The 24,502-nt window shown below is 37.0% G+C and overlaps 2 protein-coding genes across 2 annotated transcripts; both read left to right on the top strand.

Moving 5' to 3' along the window:
- The first annotated feature begins 1,129 nt into the window (after positions 1–1,129).
- LOC127446962 (collagen alpha-3(VI) chain) lies at positions 1,130–23,698 on the top strand. The gene is made up of 10 exons (XM_051708368.1): positions 1,130–1,385; positions 10,922–11,027; positions 14,207–14,806; positions 15,972–16,565; positions 16,832–17,449; positions 17,962–18,570; positions 18,705–19,316; positions 21,585–22,184; positions 23,304–23,331; positions 23,562–23,698. Coding segments are annotated over exons 2-10 (3,759 nt in total). The 5' UTR covers positions 1,130–1,385; positions 10,922–10,930; the 3' UTR covers positions 23,563–23,698.
- Positions 20,001–21,109, top strand: LOC127446966 (collagen alpha-3(VI) chain-like). The gene has a single exon (XM_051708371.1). The coding sequence runs from the start codon at positions 20,366–20,368 to the stop codon at positions 20,891–20,893; it is 528 nt and encodes a 175-aa protein (XP_051564331.1). The 5' UTR covers positions 20,001–20,365; the 3' UTR covers positions 20,894–21,109.
- Positions 23,699–24,502: the final 804 nt, after the last annotated feature.

Here is a 24,502-nt window from a genome sequence, read left to right as displayed (position 1 = left end):
TATTCCATCTTAACAAGCAGAGACAACTGTAAGTAAGCCATTTGTAGGTTGATTTTCCCCAAAAGTGTAAACACTGTGGCTCGGTGGTTCCATCAGAACATTGTTCTCTTTTTTTGACACAGCAACATTGGCTCAACCAATGGCATGAATGTGGGGTGGGACTATCTGTTTGTGCAACCATTGAAAGACGTAGAGTGTTTGGGAAACCAGTCTGACAATACCAATCATAATTTTTGCAATTGAGTTACACACTTCATCTCTACTTAATCGTGACACCACTGAATCACAGGCATAAGTTGTGCAAGATTCATAAAAAGTCCAGGAGTCTGACATAATTCAGAGTAAAGCGAAGCCAGTTAATTGCACGTTTAAACAGTGATATTACCAACAACAGAAACAGGTGTTATCTGGGCTGAATTAGATGTGTATTCTAGCACTTGATCTCTCAGGACTGACCCCTCACTTTGATCCACCTAACTTTTGTCCTCTCTTAATGTTTTAGTTGTGAGTCATCGACTAGGAAACAGTCGAACTTTATTGTGTGGAATTCCACAAGGATGTTATTGCACTTGAGTTACATGGTCTTCACATGCCACGTGTAGTAACAATCAAAGGGATTCAACTTGATTGGTATATGTTAATTGTCTCTGTATGTGTTTTCTGATTGCATTAGGTACAAAATTAATATTTTTCTGCTGATTTCAGCTCTTCATAATCAGAAACAAATGCTCCCATCCTGAACACTGTTTGTCAAAGTATTCAAAACAAAGTGATTTTATTTGTGTGCGTTTACATATATGCTCCCCAGAGACAATTTTTATACCAAAGAGACTGTGAAGAAAGTTCATACAGTATATTATGTTTGTGATAATTATTTTAGTTGGTAGCTCAGGATACATTTACATTTAGTCATGTAGGACAAGCCAAGTTGAGATGGAGGGGCGTAAGAGAGACTTGCTTTGGTCTGTTACATCACCTTCAAAAAAGTAACAGCCAGACCAAATACGGCCTTGGGTCTGTTTCTCATTTATGACTCCCAATCCCTAACCCCCCACCCCTGTGCTTTTTTCTTCTTTTCTCTTCTTCTGCGAAGGAAAGTGGAAGGCGTGGAAAACTTGAGTGGCTTTTCTCCAGGATTCACTGAGCTGTGTGTTCTGTCCCAGGCTGGAGAGAGTGGCACTGCTCCTCTGTAAAGCACACTGTCAGCTAAACGAACGAGTGTCTCACAGCTCCAGCACCCGAGCTAATTAGCAACATCTCTGCCTGACCTATCCAGCACAGTTTACTGAAGGGAAATATCAGGACGATAATGACCTAAGAGTTGTCTCTTTGCAGATATTTGAAATTCCACAGAAATACTGTGGAATACAGAACTCTGAATTGAGGTGAGTGAAATATTTATGTCTGAGTTATGAAAATATGTCTTTCTTAATGGTGCATGTAATTGTGTGAGTGAGACTGCACTGGACTATGCAAGTTTTAGAGTGTTTTGATGCATGCATTCTGAAATTGTGCTAAAATCCATTCTCCTAAAATCTGCCTTTGCACACACCCTTTTCTCCCCTATACGGCTTGTTTTGTTTTTTCAACACACACAAAGTGTAGGCGGCTCTACATCACAATTAAAGTTTTATTGTAAAGTATTGTCTGTGTATAGTAAATTCCAGCTTTGGGAGAAAGAGGACATTTTTGGTTACAGCACAGGAAGAAGCATTGCAGAATGAGCACAGTGCTCTGATAAGTAGAAGACATAAGGAGGGGCTCTGTGCAGACTGTTAAGGTTGAAAAATTTTTGCAGAGAACTTTTTGAAATCACTGCTAGAGTATGTAATCAAAGGTTTGTGATACTGATGATATGGTAATACTTTTGGATATGACTATATTTATTCTGTTAAAAGTGGGGGAAAAAATACATGCTTTTCTAAGAGGATGTTAAGTAGAATTGTCATAATAATCTGGTTGGGTTGGGCTGCTTTTTGTTTCAAACAAGATAATACTGAGCTTGTTTAAACAAATGCAAAAAGCAGAACAAGTAGAAAAGCTCTGGCTTAAAATTTCCATTTTCTACCACTTTAGACTATATTCAAATCACACCTTCTGTCCACTGCTGTAAAGTGAGGGTGATGTGAAACACTTTTTTCCACAGTCTCTGCCAGATGGACAAAGAATGCTGGGAGAGTTAGAGCTCAGACATTAAACTTTAGTGAAGCAGAACCAGATGTGTGCCCTTGAAAACACCAGAACCCCTATAACCATTACAATCCTTTCCCCTTGACATACAAGCATGCATACATAAGCACGACCATAAATACCTTATAGTGACAAAAAAAAGTATATGGACACTTTGGACACACCTTTAATTCACACTTAAAAATGTTTGAATTTCATTTCATAGATAACATACCTGCAAACAAATTATCGTATACCTTGCTCAGAAATAACTTTTTTACCGCCCCTTCACCCCCATCCCCCCCCCCCCCCCCCCCTTCTATTTTAGTCCACTGTATGTGTGTGTGGTTTCAGTGATATAGTGCTTCGAATGACTTCACTCTACCATTTTCTGACAGAGTCTTTCATGAGAGACTTTCCATTACTATTATTCTCAATAAGCATTTTAGTCACTGGACTTACATTTCCTTCCGACTTTATTGACCTTTAGTGCTCTGCTTATGAGATGTCTGGTCGTGAAAATCACTGCTGTGTGCCTGAACACAACACAGTTTTGCCCTGGGCCGTGGATTTTTCGCTCTTAGGCCAGCTTTGAGTGACTGGAAAAATTAGTTTTCCCACTAAGGCCACTAGAGGACAATGTTGAAACACTTTGTAGCGTGGGGTATTCAAATTTGGCTTAACCCAGTGGTTCTCAATTTTTTTCGGATCATGCCCCCTTTGAAACAAGATAAACTTTCGCGTTTTTCCTGAAAAAAATAAATAAAATAAAATGCTTTTAAAAGATGTAACTATATGTTCTTTCATTTTCATGTAGCAAAAAAAAAAAATAAATAAATAAATAAATAAATAAATAATAATAATCTGAACGATAAGTGAAAAAACTTTACTGAAAAGGACCTAAATGAAAGAACATTTTTCACTAGGTTGTTGTTATTTTGTGAACATTTTATTTTTCATAAATATATAAAAGATTCTCCATTCATCCTCATTTGACTAGCAGAATATTTTATATCTCATTGAAGACATTTTACATAGAATAGAGTATTTTTAATAAAAACTGATAATTGCAAGGATTCTTATTGTGAATGCAAATAAGCCTCAGCAGTCTCTAAAAGTATTTTTAAAATCCTCATCCAGTAATACTGACAGTAATAATGACTGTTATTGGCCCATCCTGGCCAGCACTGAAAAAGGAACAAGTATCATGTGACAGCGCCATCTACGGCTAGTCAGGACCCAGTGTTTCCCAAACTTTTTTTCTGCCATGGCACACTTTTTAAGACAAAACAATTCTGCGGCACACCACTATCCTACATAGGCTATAGTTATAACCATCGTTAATATTTTTCCTTTTCAAGAACTTGTCCATGATTTCTGTCCGTCTAAGTAGCGTGTTTACTTGTAATGTTTAAAATTCGGCTATGCAAAAAAATTAAATAATAATAATAATAATAAATAAAAACAAGGGATGCAAACTCATGAGGGCCGAAAAAGGTAAGACAATCACTGGTCCACGAACATTATTTCTGGGGATATTTTTTTTTTTTTTTTTTTTTTTAAAGAATAAGCTAAAAGCACCAATTCCAGCTATTTTAGTGATTCAAGTTTATTCAAGTTTACAACTGTGCAGAGTTAAAAATAAAGAGTATTTTGGTGAGGCTTGTTTCTGTTTCACAAATTTGTTCAATTTTATTAACTGATTAGTTCAGTGACCCCTTCTGGAAATGTCACTAGGTGGCGACAAATGAGCGTCTTATGTGCTATGAGTGAGTCAGTGAATCATTTTGAGTCGTTCGTGACCGAAATCTACCAAGAGACTTTATATTGTTTAAGCATTAAAAGAATAAAGCAGATCTATGGTCTTCCTTCAGTCTGAGCATTATTTTTCATCCAAAAAGACAACAATAATAGTCTAATAACAGTGAGTCTCAATAACGTCCTTACCTTCTCCTTTATTAAAACTTGCATGGCTACAAATCTACTGACTTCAGTATAAGAATTATAAACACAAAGCAGATCTACGGTATCATTTTTCAACAGTAGCCTATTTAAACTGCTGAGAATGGCTTTTATCAGAAAAGACCACAATAATAGACAAATAATAATAATTTTGAGTTTCAATAATGTTCTTTCCTCATTGTAAAGCGCATTTCACATGAGTTGAGTTGACGCGTCAACGCTCCGTTCAACGCCAGCGTCAATCGCCGCATTGCCCTCCACATGATGAGCATTGCAGAAAGCGTCACAGAGGGGCGATTTTACGAGTTTGCCACGTAAAAAAGCAGGAGGTGTGCACAATAAACATTGAAAACATGTATTTGGAAGAGAGAAAAAAAGCTTGCAGTTGCTTTGATAGCAGAAAGTAATAAAAGGACTCGTTTATGTTTAGGTCTAAGCATTTTCTTGGTGAATTTAAATTAGTTCAATAACTGGGGTCTCTGATATTCGTAAACGATAAGGTAATATTTAATTAAAAGAAATTATGAGACATTCAATGTCTCTTCACAAATTTGGACAGTTTTAAAATATTTCTTGTTGTTTAGTAATCTCAAAGACGAAATGATCTAAATCATAAAATGACCATAATATGTCATTAGAGAATTAGGAAACATGCTAAGTTGAAATGCTGGCTTCTCCAATGACAATACTACAGCCAGTATATTCTACTTTGAAGTTTACATTCAGGGCCAGAATTTCTGTTTATGTTTTGGCCTGTGTGATCCCGCCCATTGCCATTGATCAATAGTATTACCGCCGGGTTGCCAGATCTGAACAAGTTTGCTAACCCACTCGACCTAAAAAGCCTCGCCATCCGTCTAAAAACCACCATGACCAGAGGCGTAGTAAAACAAGGGTAAATACTGGAGATGCCTTTGGAAGATAGAAACAGCTTAAACCCAGAAATCCTTTAAAACGGATGCTGAGTTGGATAATTCTGGCAACCCACGTGAGCTTCGAGTCTGGGGCGGGGCAGACAATTCTCCAATATTTTGAATTTGGACTGCAGTACCCATTTCAAACGCTTGTTGTCAATCTTACATATAGCAACTTTAATAATCACTGAAATAAAAACGGACTTTTTTCAGCCTTTTATCTCACCCTCGTCATTCAAAACCAGTATTCATTTTTTCATCCGTAAAACACAAGATTGAGGGATGACAGGCTTGTGATTATGCAAACTCTGAAAGCACACATAAAAGCACCTTAAAAGGTCGTCCATAACACTCGTGCCTTAGATTTAAATTCTTCTGAAGCCATATAGTATGTTGTGTGAGGAACAGACCGAAATTAATGTGTTAATTCACCTCTTCACCCATTTGAAACTGGCGTGAGAACAGCTTGTTTACATGAGAGCTGTGAGTGCAAGAGGCACTGTGGTTAGAGTTGCTACTTTTGAAGTTTTAAAATAAGGGACACTTGTAGGAATAGTTCACCCAAAAATGAAAATTTGCTTATAATTTACTCACCCTCAGGCCATCCAAGATGTATCTGAGTTTATTTCTTCATCAAAACAGAATTTAAGATTTTTAAGATTTCATTTCAGGCCTCCTCCTCTAAACAATGCAAGTGAATGTACTCCATTTTTTGACTGTCCAAAAAGCATATTTAGGGTGCATCAAAATAATCAATAGGATTCCAGTCGACAAATAAAGTTCTTCTGAACCCAAACGATTGATTATTTTTAGAAACAAAACAATACTTATATACAAATGTTCGCTTCTGCACATCTCTGTGACGCGCGCTCATGAGAGGGATGACGTAAGCTCATTGGTAAGGTCACGCGTGGAGGAGGAGGCAGGAAGCTTGTCATTGTTTACAAGAGGAGCGCTGTACAAAAGTTTAATTGTCTTTGCTGTAGATTTGTATTGTTTAAAATGGTCATTTGGTGTGTGTATCCTGGATGCTTCAATCTTCAGAAACCCCAAAGAAAATGCACGGTGGGAAAAATATAAACTTTTCATCGATTGCCTATACATGATCATGAGAGATTGAAGCTCTGACTTATCACGCTGAACCTGGATATCAGTACACCCCTACATTCTCTCAAATATTGGAGGGTGTGCAGTAAACATTTTACCCCTGAGGATTTCAGACCATTGAAAGAAACAAAGTGTTGATATCTGAATTCATCGGCTGTGCCCGTGCTGTTTTTCCAGCAAACTCAGGTATGTGTGAAAACTCTGTCATTGTCAAGCCTCTCTCAGGCTCTGCACCTCCCTCAGCGCTCCGCTCCTCATCACCCGATTTCTAATTCACCGCACCTACACTCAATTCACTCACTCATCACTGCCTGCATAAATAACTCACCTTCACGCCACTTCACTGTCAAGTCTCACACAAAGGACTCGCAGTGACAATTACCTGTCTGTATTTGCTCTTGATCTTCGTCGATATCTGTTTAGTGCTTACTCTGCTGTTTTGCCTGTTACATCTTCTTCAGTTTGTGAAGCTCTTCTGTGATATCACCTGTACGATTGATCTCACTGTGTAAACACTGTGAATCCTGTGAATCTCAGTAAATGCTCTCGCACATGGTTTCGCTAACTACAACTTGTGTGGCTTGAATTCCTGACAGTCATATAGCCTATATATTTCTGCTAAAGAAAAAGCACAAGTAGATAATGCAACGGCATTGCTCCGAAATAAAGGATGGTTATTTACTGCAGTAATGTTTATTATTATTATTATTAGTGATTTGTATTTGTATTTTATATTGTTTTGAAATTGTTTTGGACTGTTTTGGTTTGTGAACGGCGCTTGGTCTGTGGTCTGTGCAAGTTTCTCTTGTAAACAATGATGCGCTTCCTGCCTCCTCCTCCACGCGTGACCTTACCAACGAGCTTACGTCATCCCTCTCATGAGCGCAACAGAGATGTACGGAAGCGAACATTTAGTTAAAAAGTATATAAGTATTGTTTTGTTTCTAAAAATAATCAATCGTTTGGGTTCCGAAGACTTTTATTTGTCGACTGGAGTCATGTGGATTATTTTGATGCACCCTAAATATGCTTTTTGGACTGTCCAAAAATGGAGGACATTCACTTGCATTGTTTAGAGGAGGAGGCCTGAAATGAAATCCTAAAAATCTTAAATTCTGTTTTGATTAAGAAAAAAACTCAGATACATCTTGGATGACCTGAGGGTGAGTAAATTATAAGCAAATGTTCATTTTTGGGTGAACTATTCCTTTAAGGGGGGGGGGGGGGGGGTTAATATGCCTTATTCATATTTTTTTATATATCTTTTCTTATATGCTTATTCATCATTTGTATGTTAAAAATATATTTATTTTAATTTTTTCAATTATTTGTCTTCTTTATCTTATGTATACATTTTGGATGGTTTATACATATTTTTACATTTAGTTTATTTGTTTATTTTTTTCCTTCATCTGTACTTGTCTTTATGATTGTATTCATACATTGTTTGATCTTATTGAACATTTATATAGAAAAACTCCACAGTTTTACCACCATTTGTGGACTTTTCAGACAGTCCCTTACCACACCCTCCACAGTATTAGCACATTTTAACACAATATGTGGACTTTTCAGATGGTCCCTTACCCACCATAGGCACTTTTCTAACTGTGAACTGTGAGCTACGTTGTGATTGGTCAAGAAGGAGATCGATTACATACAGGCTCAATTGCTCTTTCTGAGTATCCCGGATGTCTTTGTCAGATTTGAATATAAAGCCTGATTCAGTGTATTAATTTTTTTTAATCTGAATTTAATTATCTGAATTCGTGCCACATACATTTGAATTTCAGGTTTGATGTAATTCAAGTAAACATGTTCAAATTCAAGTCCTAAAATTCAAGTTCAAATCCCAATGGCACATAATTCATTCCATAGGAGACAAAATGTGATCACAGTGATTTAGACCATGGCATGATTGTTGGTGCTGGATGGGCTGGTTTGAGTATTTTTGGAACTGCTTATCTCCTGGGATTTTCACGCACAACAGTCTCTAGTGTTTACTCAGAATGGTACCAAAAACATCAAGTGAGCGGCAGTTCTGCGGACAGAAATGCCTTGTTGATGAGAGATGTCAGTGGAGAATGGCCAGACTGGTTCGAGCTGACAGAAATGCTATGGTAACTCAGACAACCACTCTGAATAATAGTAGTAAGCAGAAAAGCATCTCAGAATGCACAATACGTTAAACCTTGAGGCAGATGGGCTACAACAGCAGAAGACCACGTCAGGCACTTTATTAGGACTATAGTGTTCCTAATAAAGTTCTTGATGAGTGTATTTAGATGTGCATATTTTTATTGAAGGGATGTCATAATGGCAATATTATATATTTAGACTGAATTCCACTCAGTTAGGTTATAATAAGATTGAAGATGTTTCAGATTTACATCTAATGTATGGAATTATTGAACAATAACTCAATAACTCAACAATTATAATAATTATTAAATTCAATAATAATAACCAGAAACAGCATGCCAGTGGGTTCATCTTACTTTTAAACTCCAAAAATCTAAATACATTACTGTGTCCACAAATCCCCTTATTAACAAATAGGCATAACATCTTTTAATCTCTGACATAACAAAATGTCACAGACCACTATTTTCCAGTGTCACAAATTTAGATAACTTGACATCAAAACTTTTCCTATAGAATAAATCTCACAAATTTTGATATTCAGATCAGATGAAATGCCAAGACTAAGAGGAGCACAGCCATTCAATTAATGTTGAGATGAGATTTAGTGCCATCTATGATCAAAGGAAAATTTAAGGTGAAACATATGATTGAGGGATAAAAGGATTGTGATTTTGACTGTGAAGCTCCAAATGCACATAAATGCAACATAAAAGTTGTCCATATCACTTGATCGCTACATTTCAAGTCTACTAAAGCCTTGTGATAGTGTTGTGTGAAGAACATATCTAAATGTATGTGTTGTTTCACTAAAATCGTCCTCCTCACCTATTTGAATCATGGCAAGAACCACTGTCTTTAAGGGTTAATACACAGTAAATAAACAATGTTGTTTTCATGTTATTCAACGTCTTTGTAGTAATAATGTTAGCTTCACTTTTTTGAATGCATAAAATATGATGCATGCTGCATGTCAATGTAGAATCAGCCCATAGAGGTGATTCTCCTGAATCTACTGTAGTAAGGACCATAGAGTATATTATGCTATCTTTTTGTAATTGTGAATTTCAAATATTTTTGTTGTTGTTGTTTGCAAATTGATGGCAGAACTTTTGAAATGTGATTTACATGTTAATTGTGTACTTCCTAATTTTGCTTATATTTGCTATTTTAGATTGGGGTGACGGAACTAACCAGTGCTATCGTAAAAAGGCAGTAATGTCCTTGTGAATGGATGGAGAATGATAGAGAGGGATTATTTCTAAACCATAAACCACTTTTTTCTATGCCTGACAATAAATGACAGTGAACTTAATATTCTATTTATCACATTTAGCAGCCCATTTGTAATTAACAATTTATGGTTTAAATTCTGCTGATGTGCTGACGATGTAAAACAATTTTCTTTTATTTTTTTCTGCATCCTGAACTAAACAAACGCCCTCTTCTCATAACCCAATCAATTACTAATGGATAAAATCAACTCCCGCTCTAAATTCTTTCCTCTTTGAATCCTATTTCACTCAGAAATGCATCAGATTACGAAGGTCAAACTGGTTGTGAACAGCATTTCACACTGAATTTAGAGTAGCTTAATTGACTTATAAGTGAAGTTCATAATTCATTCTGAGTTATAAAATATCAGGTGGAATTAATGATTCAAAATCATAATTTTTACAAAATGGCATGTTTCAGAGGATACTGACAGTAATGTATTCAGAATGTTTAACTTGAATGTTCCAAGAAGAGAAATGTTTTACTTGGTCTGGAGGGAATGGCTTTGGTCACTTTAATTTGTGTAACAATAATGACAAAAATAAACAATATTTAAGATTCCATTTTTTTGATAATATTAGCTTGTATGATATGGCAACCAACCATATCATACGACAGCATTGCATGTTATTTTATTTTTAATTTGTAGTCCTGCAGTACTGTTTATTTATGATATAAGTTTTTACAAAAGAACCTTTCACTGTTATTCTGAGCTCAACATGGAGGGGTTATTTTGCTTTCTTACATCAGTCTGTGTTACTGCTTTTTTTGTTTGTGTATCTAGCACTTAAGCTGTTTTTCTGAGTTTGGACACAGTGGTTTTTATTGGCAAGTGAGGACAGTTGATGTGGGAACAAATCCTTTAGAAATCCTGAAATCTGACAGCTGTGTGGATTTTGCCCATGGGGTGGAAACAGTTTACATAGATCTCAAAGTGCTGCCAAAACTTTTCATCTCCTCTTAAAAATAAAATTTTTATATGTTTAAAAAAAAAAAACATACACATTTCTGTGTACTTCAGAGAATGGTTGTCATATATTGTATTATGAGATAGCAAGAGAAAAAAAAAAAAACACACAATAAAGGACTATACTTAGAATATTAATAAAGTCAGTACCTTGCATGGATCTGTAGTTGAAATGTAATTAGCCAAACATTATCGAAGTGTGAGAAGTTAGGACATAACTGTGGATGAAAAACAGTCAATTGGGTAAACACTGCAATTGAAGGTGAGTAAAAGGTCCTTGTGTCCTCTTAGGGAATCTATATGAGGTTAACAAAGCTCCAGCAATGTATATTGTAGACTATGCATTTTTCACAAATATTAAAAGCAAATTTGTCTTTCTTTTCAGTCTATTCCAATGCATTTGTGGACAATGTGGAAACACCAGTTGTTACTGTATGCCCTCTTGGGTATAACAGTGTTTGGCCTATTCCCAAAACTTGAAGCTCAGGATGGTAAGTTTAGTGCAAGCATATTTTTACTTCTGCTTTACTTTCTTTTCAGATGTAAGCATTTTGTTAGGGGTCACAAAAATCATGTTTACTTAACTGGATTGAATAAATACTTTTTTCAAAAAGGAAACTATTCTCTTACATATGAATCACAGGGTGTCAGCGATTTGTGTCTTTAAAAAACACTTTAGAGATCATCAGCAGCTATTGATGATGGCTAACCACCCAGCCAGGGCAGTCTCATGACGAATACGTCCCTGTAGCAATAACTACTTTATTCTTTTCAAAGCTCTATGTAAACATTAAGAAATAAAACTTTTATTTCCAATGTATTACAACATGTATTAGTGTGCAACAACAAGTAAAAAAAGGTGATTTTAGAAGATCCCATATTATTACATAAATGCTGGTCACTTATGTGTACAAGCTTTGGGGTGGAATCTCAGATGCAAGATGGTGACAACAAGAGAAACATCTACAGTTTATTTTAAAAGAATGGAGAGTTTAATAATACAGCCACAGTTAGTCACTGATTTAAATACTGTGAAGCCATGCAGAGACAACTAGAAAAATATGTGGGGTGCTTTAGGCTGATCAGAACTCCTAATGTTTGAAAAAAATCAACAGATAACTCAATTTTAAGTTTGCACCACTAATCCAGATGTGTCCCGAGAGCGACTGTCAGCATCAAGAACGGCCACTGACTGTTAATATTGACCAAGGGTAATCCATGCAAAACTGCCCCAGAAATAACCCAATTAACCATTCTCTTGCACTGTTAACATTACTGGATTCATCCCCCCCACCCCCCCAAAAAAAACAAAAAAACATTTGCTGCATGTTGTGACACCTCTCTGTTTTGAGTACCTTTTTTCAAAGAGATGTGAGATAATGGATTTTAGGTGTAACACAAGTTCACAACCATCAACATCCATCCACTTGTCCTTCTGTCTCATCCATTCACTCATCTATCTGCCCCTTCCTCCACTACATCCTGAAAAATAAAAACAAAAACATAGATCCACTTCAAAAAGGAAGCTATTCTCTTACATATGAATCACAGGGTGTCAGTGATTTGTGTATTTAAAAAACACTTTAGAGATCATCAGCAGCTATTGATGATGGCTAACCACCCAGCCTGGGCAGTCTCACGACGAATACGTCCCTGTAGCAACTTTTTGCCTGCATCATGAAAATGTAATTTATTTTTTTTTATTTTATCCCCTTTTCTTCTACCCAATTTGGAATGCCCAATTCCCACTACTTAGTAGGTCCTTGTGGTGGCACGGTTACTCACCTCAATCCGGGTGGCACAGGACAAGTCTCAGTTGCCTCCGCTTCTGAGACAGTCAATCCGTGCATCTTATCATGTGGTTAGCTGTGCATGACACCGTGGAGACTCACAGCATGTGGAGGCTCATGCTACGCTCCGCGATCCACACACAACTTACCATGCACCCAATTGAGAGCGAGAACCACTAATCACGACCACGAGGAGGTTACCCCATGTGACTCTACCCTCCCTAGCAACCAGGCCAATTTGGTTGCTTAGGAGTGTGGCTGGAGTCACTCAGCATGCCCTGGATTCGAACTTGTGACTCCAGGGGTGGTAGTCAGCGTCAATACACGCTGAGCTACCCAGGCCCCCCGAAAATGTCATTTTCACGCAGTTCTCACCTCAGTTCGGACGATTTCATCATAGGCTTGACGATCTTTGGATTTATCGTGCATGATTGACCACAGTATGTTTCATTATACTTATAAATATTGTTTAGTTACATTAAACTATCATATTGATATTTTTCACTGAAAATATTCCTCTTCGTGAAGGCAGTCACTTCTTATTTAAAAATATACAGTACATCATGTCACATTTGTTTAAATGACATGCAAGAACCAATGGCATTTGACATCACTGAAGTGATGCTTGTTGAGGCCGCAATTTTGAATGTTTAATTGAAAGTGTTATGGTGGATGGAGATGCTTATCACTGCATAAAGGCTTTAATTTGTATCTGTTCCTCACACAAAGCCATCACATCAGAAGATCCTGGATACAGTGCACAAACAGTACAACAAAAATAATTTTTATGATCATATTTGCATTGCTTTTTTCTGAGCCGCAACTTGGACATTCTGTAAACTTCCTTTGTGTCCCATGGTAAACAAAACAATGAGCAAATGAGCAATAAATAAAGAAATGAGTAAATGATGACAGAATTTTCCATTTATTTCACTTTAAAACAAGGCCTTCAGTAAAATATTGAAATCCTCTGAAATTATTTGAATATGTCATCAGAGTGACATTTAAAGACAAAGGTTGACATTTTGGTGAGACCACCTTTTGGTGGTAAAGGCAAAAAGTCACTATAGGGACGTATGGTTTTGAGTGTGTGTTGATCCTGAACAGCTTGTGTCTTGAGAGCTCAGTGTCTGATTCTTATATGTGTTTGTGTGCTGACTGTCTTCACTGTGTATCCATATAAGAAATCGTTTCTCCACAATTTATACAGTGATGAACCTTTATGTTCTCATCTTTGAAATGTTCACCAAATAAAAGGTCAGATTTCACTGAAAAATTACAAGAACATAAACAATAAAAAAAAAATTAAAAAAAATAAATGTTTTTTGCATGCTCTGTCAATATAATTATTGGTTTTGTGAATACCACAGGTCCAAAGATGAGGCAAAAGAGTCATGACTGGTGCTGTTATCACAGAGTACTGTAACATGAGTCTGCATGGTCTGACTGAACACATGAAGATGACAAGATTTTGTTGCCAAGGCCTCTATAGATGAGCCCAAGCACATAAAACTCATACAGAAAATGTACAAAAACTACAAATACAACTAAAAGTGGCCCAACTACACATACAACTTAATTACAGTACTCTACTTTAAAAGCTGTAAATTAAAACCCTACAACATAATTGCACACAATTTAGAGAGTATGAAAATAAGAAAGTTAGAACATGCAGGGATGGACTATATCTTCCTTGGTTCAGCAGACATGCAGCATTATGTGTTTATGTTGTGTTTTTATGATGTATTGAAATTATCCATGATTATGTTTTATGCTTGCACCCTTCCCCCTTATCCCTCCCTCTTTCCCCTTTTTAACCCACACGTTTTGCATTCTGATTTGTTTGTCTCTCTGTCCTCTCTCCATTTCTACTTTCAAAGCCCCCGCGCCAGCTGACCTTGTACTCTTAATTGATGGATCAGAGAGCATTGGAGCTGCCAACTTCCCCCACATCCGTGATTTGGCTGTCCGATTGATTGATGGGCTTGCCGTGGGCAAGGATACAATCCGTGTAGCCCTTGCACTTTATGGTGCCGACCCTGAGATTCAATTCTATCTCAATAGCTATGACAACAAAGAGAACATCCTCAGTGCTATCCAGGGGCTTAAATACCCTGGTGGGGATGAGGCAAATCTGGGGGCAGCCTTGGTGGAGGTGGCAGAAAGTCTGTTGGGCTCAGATGCAGGGGGCAGGGCAGAGGAAGGGGTGCCCCAGGCACTGGTGGTGATCAGTGCTGGGCAGTCCACTGATGATGTCAGTCAGGGCGAAAGGGCCCTAAAGCTGGCCAGTGTGTACACCTTTGGCATTGCTGTAGGTGATTCTGCCACTACTGCCCAACTGGAAGCTATTGCTACAGATAAAAGCTTTGTTCTGTCCGCCCCTGATGTCAGTACAGTGGCAAGCATGGGTGACCAGATACTACCGTACATTAATGGTGTTGCCCAGCGCAACATTGTGATTGAAACAGAAATAACAGAAGGTATGTAATTACCGTAAGAGGGGGATTCCAAAGAGAAACTGAGGAACAGGAATCAATAGCAATACATTAGCACTATAAATGTGGAGTTTTATATATATATATATATATATATATATATATATATATATATATATATATATATATATATATATATACCGATCAGCTACAACATTAAACCCACCTGCCTAATATTGTGTAGGTCCCCCTCATGCTGCCAAAACAGCACCAACCTGTATCTCAGAATTGCATTCTGAGATGCTGTTCTTCTCACCACAATTGTACAGAGCAGTTATCTGAGTTACCGTAGACTCGAACCAGTCAGGCCATTCTCTGTTGACCTTTCTCATCAATAAGGCATTTCCGTCCACAGAACTGCCCCTCACTGATTATTTTTTGTTTTTTGCACCATTCGGGGTAAATTCTAGAGACTGTTGTGTGTGAAATGCTATTCTGAGATGCAGGTTGGCGCTGTTTTTGGCGGCACGAGGGGGACCTACACAATATTAGGCAGGTGGTTTTAATGTTGTGGCTGATCTGTGTATATATATATATCTACGTATATATAGTATATATATAATAAACTAAAAGTTGAAATACAAAAAAGAAATAAAGATCATACTTATGAGACAAAGGTGGGAAGATATTAGTCTTTCTATAAAAAAAAGAATGAAAATTTAATGAAAAATATTTAGATGGGTATAAACAACATATGCATGCTCTATTTGCAAATTAATTATAAAAATTTATTTTTAGTGCACTGTTCTTGCCTATGAATCAACAGTCAAACAAATTTTATGTTCCTATTCAGGATTCATTCTATTTTAAACTGGTCATAGAAATTTTATTCATAACCATGTTAAATGTTTAAATGGAATTAAATGGTCACTTGATACAGAATAGAAACTGCAGCGATTTGTACATGGAGACACATATAATGAGTTTTGCAAAAATGTATATAGAGTCATGTTTTCACTATGAGGCCAGGTTGCAGCAATTATTTAAACTTTTCATAAGATTACCTTCTCAAATCAAAGAATGATGATTTATGGTAACTAATTATACCTAGAAAATAATCTTCTGGTTAATTCTTTACTCTTCTGTTTTATTCTTCAGTTTTTGTTATAATTTGTAGAAGTACTAAACAGGATTCTTTTTTTCCATGTAGCTTTGGCTGTTGGGAGTAGAGATGTAATTTTCCTCATTGACAGCAGTATGGGTAACACCTTCCTCAATGCAGTCCGAGAATTCATCAGAAAGTTTATTGACACCATGCCAATCGGCCCTGATCAGGTGCAGGTCGGAGTGGCCATGTTTTCCACTGCCCCAAGGATGGAGATCAACCTCAACTCATACAGTTCAAAAGAATCCCTAATTTCTGCCCTTGCCAAAATTAAACCCAAACCTGCGGTTGAAGTCAACATTGGTTCTGCCCTGAATTATGTGAGGACCAGCATGCTCAGTGCTGAGAGTGGGAGCCGCATTCAAGAAGGAGTGCCACAGCTTGTGTTGCTACTGACCAGTAAAAAATCCAAAGACAGTGTCCAACAGCCAGCTGAAGAACTTCGTCGAATGGGTGTTCTGACTTTGGCTGTGGGCTCCAGGGCTGCTGATGAGGCTGAGCTCAGGCAAATAGCTTTCGATGATAGTGTGGTTTTCATGCTTAAGGACTTCAGGGCATTGCAGCGTAACCCTGGAGAAATTGTCTCCCCTCTTTCTACATTGTCTGGTGTTGTTGTGCCAGAGGGTCCAACAGAAACAGGTAATATTTTGAGTTCGAAAACATTTTAATATTTGTTTAGGTTTTTTTTTATTTTATTATTATTATTTGATATGTATTAAGTATATGTATAGATCTTACATATAAAGTACTCATCAGGTAAATAAAATACTGTATAAATCTGTGTATCTTCTGTTATGCATTTGCACCTATTGATATAGTCTTATAACATATTCATTCTTAATCTTCATTTAAATAATATATAGATACCTAATTTAGCAAAACTATGGTTGTGTAAAAACTTTCAGGCCCCTTTGTGGATGTTACTACAGTCCAGACCCAAAAAGTTGTCAGAGACATTGTCTTCTTAGTGGATGGATCAAGCTATGTTGGAAATGCCAACCTGCAACCTGTGCAGGACTTCATCTCTAGCGTGGTGAACAGATTAGACATCCGACCTGAGCGAGTGCGCATTGGCCTAATGCAGTTTGCTGAGGGACAGCGAACAGAGTTTCATTTGAACACTCACAACACCAAACAGGAAGTGCTCTCAAGCATTGCTCAACTGCGACTGATGGGAGGACGTGTATTGAACACTGGTGCAGCCCTACAATATGCCCTTGCCAACCACTTCCAGCCTTCAGTTGGGTCTCGTAGGCGGCAGGGGGTCCAGCAGGTACTGGTGCTGATAACAGGAGGTCCATCTCAAGATGAGGTCAAGAGGGTTGCAGACCGTGTAGCTTTAGATAAAGTTTTGACTTTTGCTGTTGGAGCTGGCCAAGTGGAAGAGAATTTCCTGAAAACAGTGGCTTTTGTAGAAAATTTGGCATACTACAGAAAGAATTTTGCTGACTTGTCAAGTGTTGTTGACCAGATTATGACACCGCTTATCACTGTTGTTGGGGAGACTGATACAATAGATTCAGGTGAGCAACAGTAGTATTTTTCTTCCATTTAAATGTTTAACACAAAGAGATTAATAGTACTTCTGTACTTTTGACAGATGTGTTTAAAATGATGTACACCCACATAAGAGGAAGATTCTAGTAATTTGAGTAGCCAGGAAAAAGTAATTTTATTCTACATAGAGTAATGATGATCACTTCTTATGGTGACCACCCTATTCATTATGACATCCTACACACTTTCAGATACTGAATAAATTAATCATCAATATGTCAACAAATAGGCTATTTTTATATAGATAGAACCATAAACTTGTTTTTACTAGGGATAGGTGTCAGTATAAAGAGCAAGATCACTGTCGTATCAGCCACCTAAACATAATCAAAAATTACTTTGTGCACCATAAGTTATTTTTATCCACTTGCAATGTACATTTCTGAAAACAAAAGTGAAATAATATAATTAGTTAGCTTGCAGATTTTAAAGCATTGTATAATATTTTATTAATATTTGTATTTTTTCCATTTCACAGATATTGAAATAGTTTCACCACCCTCTGGCGTTGAAAGGGATGTTGCATTCTTGATTGATGGCTCTGATAATGTCAGAAGTGACTTCCCCTATATCCGTGACTTCATTTCCAAAGTCATTGAGCCTCTTGACATAGGAGTTGATAAAGTGCGAGTTGCTGTGGTCCAGCATAGTGAGAGACCAAGCCCTAGCTTCTACCTGAACACTTACCAAACCAAAGAAGAGGTGCTAAGGGCTGTAAATGGACTCAGTCTGGCTGGTGGTAGAAGTCTGAACACTGGTGCTGCCCTGACTTTCATGAAAAACAACATCTTATCACCAGAATATGGCAGTCGAGCTGCCCAAAATGTCCCTCAGTTTTTGATTGTTTTGACTGGAGGGAGATCAAGAGATAGTGTCAGGGAACCTGCAGTTGCCCTAAAGACTGATGGAGTGGTGCCTTTTGGTGTCGGAGTAAGAAATGCAGACCCTAAACAGATTGAGGACATTTCTCACAATCCATCATTTGCTTTCAATGTGAAGGAATTCAGCATGCTCAACACAGTGGAACAAAAGCTTAAGAACTATGTGAGTCTTCCAAAGGCAGACCTGAATATCATTCTACAGCAAGGTAAGAATTTTTTTCTTTTTATGTTGCTTTGGTCGATATGCTTACACAGGCAACCATATTTGATGGCTCTTTGGGTTTTCAGTGGCTATGCTATTCTGTTTCTAAATATTTCTCATTGTTGTACTGTATCTTAGTTGATTCCAAAGACATAGCAAAAGATGTTGTGTTCCTATTGGATGGTTCTGATGGTACTAAAAGTGGATTCCATGCAGTATGTGATTTTGTTCAAAGTGTTGTTGAGAAACTTAATGTGGAGGAGAGCAAATACAGAGTATCTGTGGTTCAGTACAGTGACAATCCAGAGGTTGACTTCTATCTCAAAACTTACTCAACAAAGGCAGAGGTTGTAAATGCCATAAAATTTCTGAAACACAAAGGTGGAAAAGTTGCTAACACTGGAGCAGCCCTCCAGTTTGTGAGGCACCAGGTTTTTACTTCTTCTTCTGGGAGTAGACGACTTCATGGTATTCCTCAAGTACTAATTTTGTTGAATAGTAGGCCATCTAATGATGAAGTAAGAGGACCTGCCATGGCCCTTAAAGATCTTGGAATAATGACAATGAGCATTGGTGTGGAAAATGCAGATCCAATTGAACTGAAAACAATTTCACATAAATCCCAATTGACACACTATATCACTAGATTTGATGACCTTCCTTTATTTGAGCCACAACTAGTTTCAACACTCAAGAACATCACAAAAGAATCTGGAGAAATTTCAAACACAGGAGTTCCAGACTCATCAGGTAAGTGCTTTCACAATAAGCAATCTATAAGCACACTGTAAAAACTAAAACATTCTAAATGCACCATTTGGTGTTCCTCAGAGACCCACTGGAGAATCTCTATTAACATAAAAATATTTCAAGTGCATAGAAGAAGATTCTAAAGGAACCATTTACAGAATCTTAAGAGTTGCTGCAGGAACTAAAAGTTTCTCTGAGAACTTAAAAGGTGCATAAAGGTTCTTCAGTGGGTTCTGCCATTCCTCAGAGAATCTGAGGAACCCCAAATAGTGCCTAGAGAATCATTTCATTTTAAAGTGCAAACTTTAAAAACAATGATTCCTGTTTTAGTTAATATATTGTCAGAACTGTTACAGGAATTGCTATGTATATGTTACTGTTTTCATTCTGGCCTGAATTCAATATATATTTCAAGTGCCTCAATACCTTTCCCTTTTGATGGGGTTACTGAAGAAACCGTTGACAGTCTTTATGTTTCTTGCAAGAATACACAGTAAAGTTTATGTCCAAGTGTTTTCATAATTGTTATGGAAGTTGCTATATATATATATATATATATATATATATATATATATATATATATATATACTGTAGGTTGCTGTTTCAGGATGGCCTGAATTTAAAATGATTTCCTTTAATCTTTCTGTCTTGGATTTCTTCCATGTCTTAAGTTGTCATCTTTTGCACAGAAAAGATGTTCATTCCATGGGAATATTTTTTTACTACATTTCACTTGCTTTCACTAATGTAACACTATTCACATCCTGACCCACAAAATAATTTTTGAGGAGTCGATGTCACTGATTTTCTTTGCTTTGTTTACATATTTCTCTCCAGACACTCTACAACAGTGTAGCTCTTGCACACTTTGAAAGCCTTTACAGTTCAATTTATACATTGAATGAGAAAGATATATTCCAATATCCTTTTTTTCTTTTCTTGGAAACTTGCTTGATACAGGAATTTACAAACGGGATATAGTTTTTCTCCTTGATGGCTCAGATGACTCCAGAAATGGACTTCTTGTCATCCGTGAGTTTATTAGGAGAATGGCAGAGGATCTTGACATCGACCAGGACATTGTACGAGTCGCTGTTATACAGTACAGTGAAAATGCTTTGGCACATTTCCTTCTTAATACTTACAATAGCAAGAAGGCTGTCCTTTATGCCATTAATGGCCTCACAGCAAAAGGTGGACGGACCCTGAATACTGGAGCAGCGCTGCAGTATGTCAGGGATCATGTTTTCACTGCTGCCTCTGGAAGTAGACATCAGCTAGGAGTCCCTCAGCTGTTGATTGTCATGACTGGTGGCAAGTCTAGTGATGATGTGGCAAGTCCTGCTGAAGATCTAAAACATTTTGGAGTTCTGTCCATTGCCATTGGAATAAAGAATGCAGTAGAGGCAGATCTCCGAAGCATAGCATTTTCACCTAGATTTCTATTTAATCTCCCAGTCTTTGGTGAAATTTTAATTATACAGCCTGATATTCTGTCATTTATCAAATCCAAAATGGGAATAGAACCCCCTACGATCATTGGTAAGAATAACCACACTTGCTTGGCAAGTTCTTGAAATTCAAGCTGATTCTTTTGACTTTCAGCCTTTAATACTTTGGACATGAAACTTGATGAAAATCTCCTTCCTTCACTAAACTGCTTGCGTAACCATGAGGCCATTTATTTGTTCATTCAGCTTTTTCTTAAAGACTGGAAAATAATGGCCTTTGCCACTAAATATTTACTATTTATCTGTGCTGTTCATCTTTTGTTTGATTCTCCATCAGCATACTTCCGTGATTTTCAGAAAGTTCTCTTAGCCATTGAAGTGTCTCACTGCTTGTGGGGAATCCTTTTCAGCTTTAACTCTTGTTTGTGCCAATGATTTCTGAATCATTGGTTGTATTTCATGAATGGAACCTTGTTGTTCTTTTTCTGTTCTAGTTGCTTGATTAATCTTACTCATTAAACTGAGTGTGACAAAACACTGTTACTCTCCCATCATAATAAAGATTTTGTTTTTTCAAACATTGTCAGCACATTCTTAGATAGAGAAAGTCAGTATGGTAAAATTTGTATATATGTCTATAAATTATTTATATTAACATTTGATTTTTTTTTTTGTTGTTTTTGTTTTTTTTGTTTTTTTGTTAACAACATAGAAATTATCACATCATGCAGTAATATACCTTACTGATGTATTCAAGGTGACATTATGAAAAACAAAATAGGCAATTTTTACTGAAGACATAACATTTTTATCCCAGTTGAATTAGATGCAGCTCAAAGAGACATTGTCTTTCTCCTGGATGGGTCTGATGATACAAGGGATTCTTTTAAACACATGTGTCGGTTTGTTCAAAGAGTGGTGGACAAACTCAATATTGGACAGAGCAGCGACAGAGTGTCTGTGGCCCAGTACAGCAGAGAGCCACAGGTACATTTTTACCTGAACACACATGCCACAAAGCAAGACTTTCTCAATTCAATTGAGAGTCTGCAGCACCAGGGAGGAAGTCCCCTCAACACAGGGAGAGCCCTTGACTATATAAAAAACAACGTGTTCATTGCCTTTTCTGGGAGCAGAATGCTGGAGGGGGTTCCTCAAATTCTTGTTCTTGTGACTGGAGGAAGGTCTCAGGATGATGTTAGAGCTCCTGCTGCTGCTCTGAAACAGGACCATGTAGTACCATTCAGTATTGGCACCCAAAATGCAGACATTATTCAGCTCCAGACGATCTCATATACCCCTGGCCATACCCTTACTGTCCCTCAGTTTGATGACCTTCAAACCATTGAGCAGAAACTGATATCATATATAAAAAGAGTGCCTCGTCAGCCCAGGAGGCCTCAACCAACTACGATAGGTAAGGATTCATTTTTCTCAATTAAACTTTTCTTGATGTTGTAGCTGTTCAGGCATACTCAGAGCAATGTCCTGACCAATGAAAATATAAAAGCAATTATCTTTTGTTTACAAAATAATAGGGGTGGGGAGAAAAACTATTCTGTTACAAATCACAATTGAGACAAACCATTTTTAGATTATAAATAGATTATGAAAATTGGTAGTTTTGCACATTCCTACCTTTTACTTCCACATTCTGTATTACAGAATGAAACAAATGTCATGTCAGACAACTGTTCTTCATGTTCTTCAAACATATTTATTAAGAAAAAATTAGTAAACATAGCTAAATATATAGTAACATCAAATCACAATGCTTAAAAAATTGCAATACATATTTAATCGGCAACTATATCGTTGTAATATCGAATCGGGAGGTCTGTGGAAATTCCCACCCCTACAAAATAATGAGTTTGAAAAACCTCTTGGACACACACAAAATAGGTTTCATAATTGGGTTGACTTCAGGTTTGGGTTTATGATAAAACTATATCTTAACTATTTTCTTGCAACAGATGCCGGGAAGAGAGATATTGTTTTTTTAATTGATGGCTCTGATGACACAAAGGGAAGTTTCAAAGGAGTGCAAAACTTTGTTCAGACTCTGGTTCAGCAACTGAATGTGGCACCAAATAAAAATCGTGTTTCAGTGGTCCAGTACAGTGATGACACAGCTGTTGATTTCCTGTTGAATACACATTCATCCTCAGATGATGTTATAAACCATGTACAACATTTAATTCATAAAGGAGGACCGCTGCGTCACACTGGGGCAGCCCTACAGTTTGTTAAGGACAACCTATTTACTGCTGCTGCAGGGAGTAGATATTTAGAGGGTGTGCCACAGGTTCTAGTTCTGCTAAGCTCTGGAAGGTCCAAAGATGATATTCAAGGTCCAGTCAAAGCTTTGCAAGACATCGGTGTCATTTCATTAAGTATTGGTACCTCAAATGCTGATACACTTGAGTTACAAACAATATCCCATCAACCAAACTACTTTTTAATTTCTGACTTTGAGAACATTCTTGAAGTTCAAGAGAATATTTTATCATTAATAAAAGGGATATCTTACCAACAGCTGCCAACAATGACTCCTCAAGTCTCTGGTAAGAGAAAATACTTTAATTTCATACTGCATGTGTGCATGTCACCAATTGACAGCAGTGTCCCATGTATTATAGCATGAGAATATAAAGAATATACTGTAAATTCTTGCATAATATTTAGATTGTGCTTAGTCAAAACACATTGTCTAATGTTCTATAATGTGCTCACAGGGAGGTAAACCGATTAACTCCAGCATGGTAAATCTTTTCATGACTTTTCTTTGTTACAGAATCTGTCAAAAGGGATATTGCATTTCTTATTGATGGATCTGAAGATTCTAGAATTGGATTTGAGTCAATTCGCAGTTTTATCCAAACATTAGTTGAGAGTCTAAATATTGAGGAAGATCTTGATAGGGTGGCTGTTGTCCAGTACAGCCGGGATCCCACAGCTAATTTTTACCTCAGCTCATACTCAACTAAAAAAGAGGTACTGAATTCAATACGTTCCATAAGGCACAAAAGTGGAAGGCCTCTGAATACTGGAGCCGCTCTACTGTTTATTAAAGAAAATATATTTGCAATTTCCTCTGGAAGCAGACGTCATAAAGGTGTACCACAGATTCTGTACTTATTTAGTGGCGGCAGATCTAATGATGATGTCAGAACTATTTCACAGTCCTTAAGAGAAAGCAACATAAACGTTTTTACCATTGGCACAAGAAATGCTGATACACTTGAATTACAGACAATGTCTTCCACACCAGCCTATGCCTTCTCTGTTCCTGACTTTACCTCCATCAACAGCATTTACCAAAGAGTTGCTTCTATTTTGACAAGTGGTTATGAAATTACTGAGCAGTTTCCAACAACTAGGGGTAAGAGCTCTGATCATTCCTGAACATACATATTACATTAAATAAAGTTGAGGCTTGCTATGAATAATCTTTTTTTTCTGTGTGTAGGATTTTCATATTTTTTTAGTAAAGATATAATGGAAAGGCATCAATAATAAATTAAACGTTAGCTTCTGTATCTAGTTCTAGTTTTTATAGCAGATCTACGGTTTTGTTGAAATGCTGAATTAAAAAATATATATATTTGTTTATTTTAGTCCAGACTTCGAGTGGAGAAAGAAATATTGTGTTCCTTATTGATGGATCTGATGATGCTAGTCACAGATTCACAGCTATACGAGATTTTGTGGCTAGTTTGGCAGAGACATTTGATG

The sequence above is a fragment of the Myxocyprinus asiaticus genome, chromosome 10, assembly GCF_019703515.2.
Source record: "Myxocyprinus asiaticus isolate MX2 ecotype Aquarium Trade chromosome 10, UBuf_Myxa_2, whole genome shotgun sequence".
Taxonomy (NCBI): Eukaryota; Metazoa; Chordata; class Actinopteri; order Cypriniformes; family Catostomidae; genus Myxocyprinus; species Myxocyprinus asiaticus.
The sequence above is the reverse complement of the archived record's forward strand: the minus strand, read 5'-3'. Positions and strand labels throughout refer to the sequence as shown.

Coding starts and splice junctions, on each gene's coding strand:
- LOC127446962 (XM_051708368.1), top strand. CDS start 10,931: ATGCATTTGTGGACAATGTGGAAACACCAGTTGTTACTGTATGCCCTC. Junction 11,028..14,206: donor AAAACTTGAAGCTCAGGATG/GTAAGTTTAGTG, acceptor CTACTTTCAAAG/CCCCCGCGCCAGCTGACCTT. Junction 18,571..18,704: donor GAATATCATTCTACAGCAAG/GTAAGAATTTTT, acceptor ACTGTATCTTAG/TTGATTCCAAAGACATAGCA.
- LOC127446966 (XM_051708371.1), top strand. CDS start 20,366: ATGGCAGAGGATCTTGACATCGACCAGGACATTGTACGAGTCGCTGTT.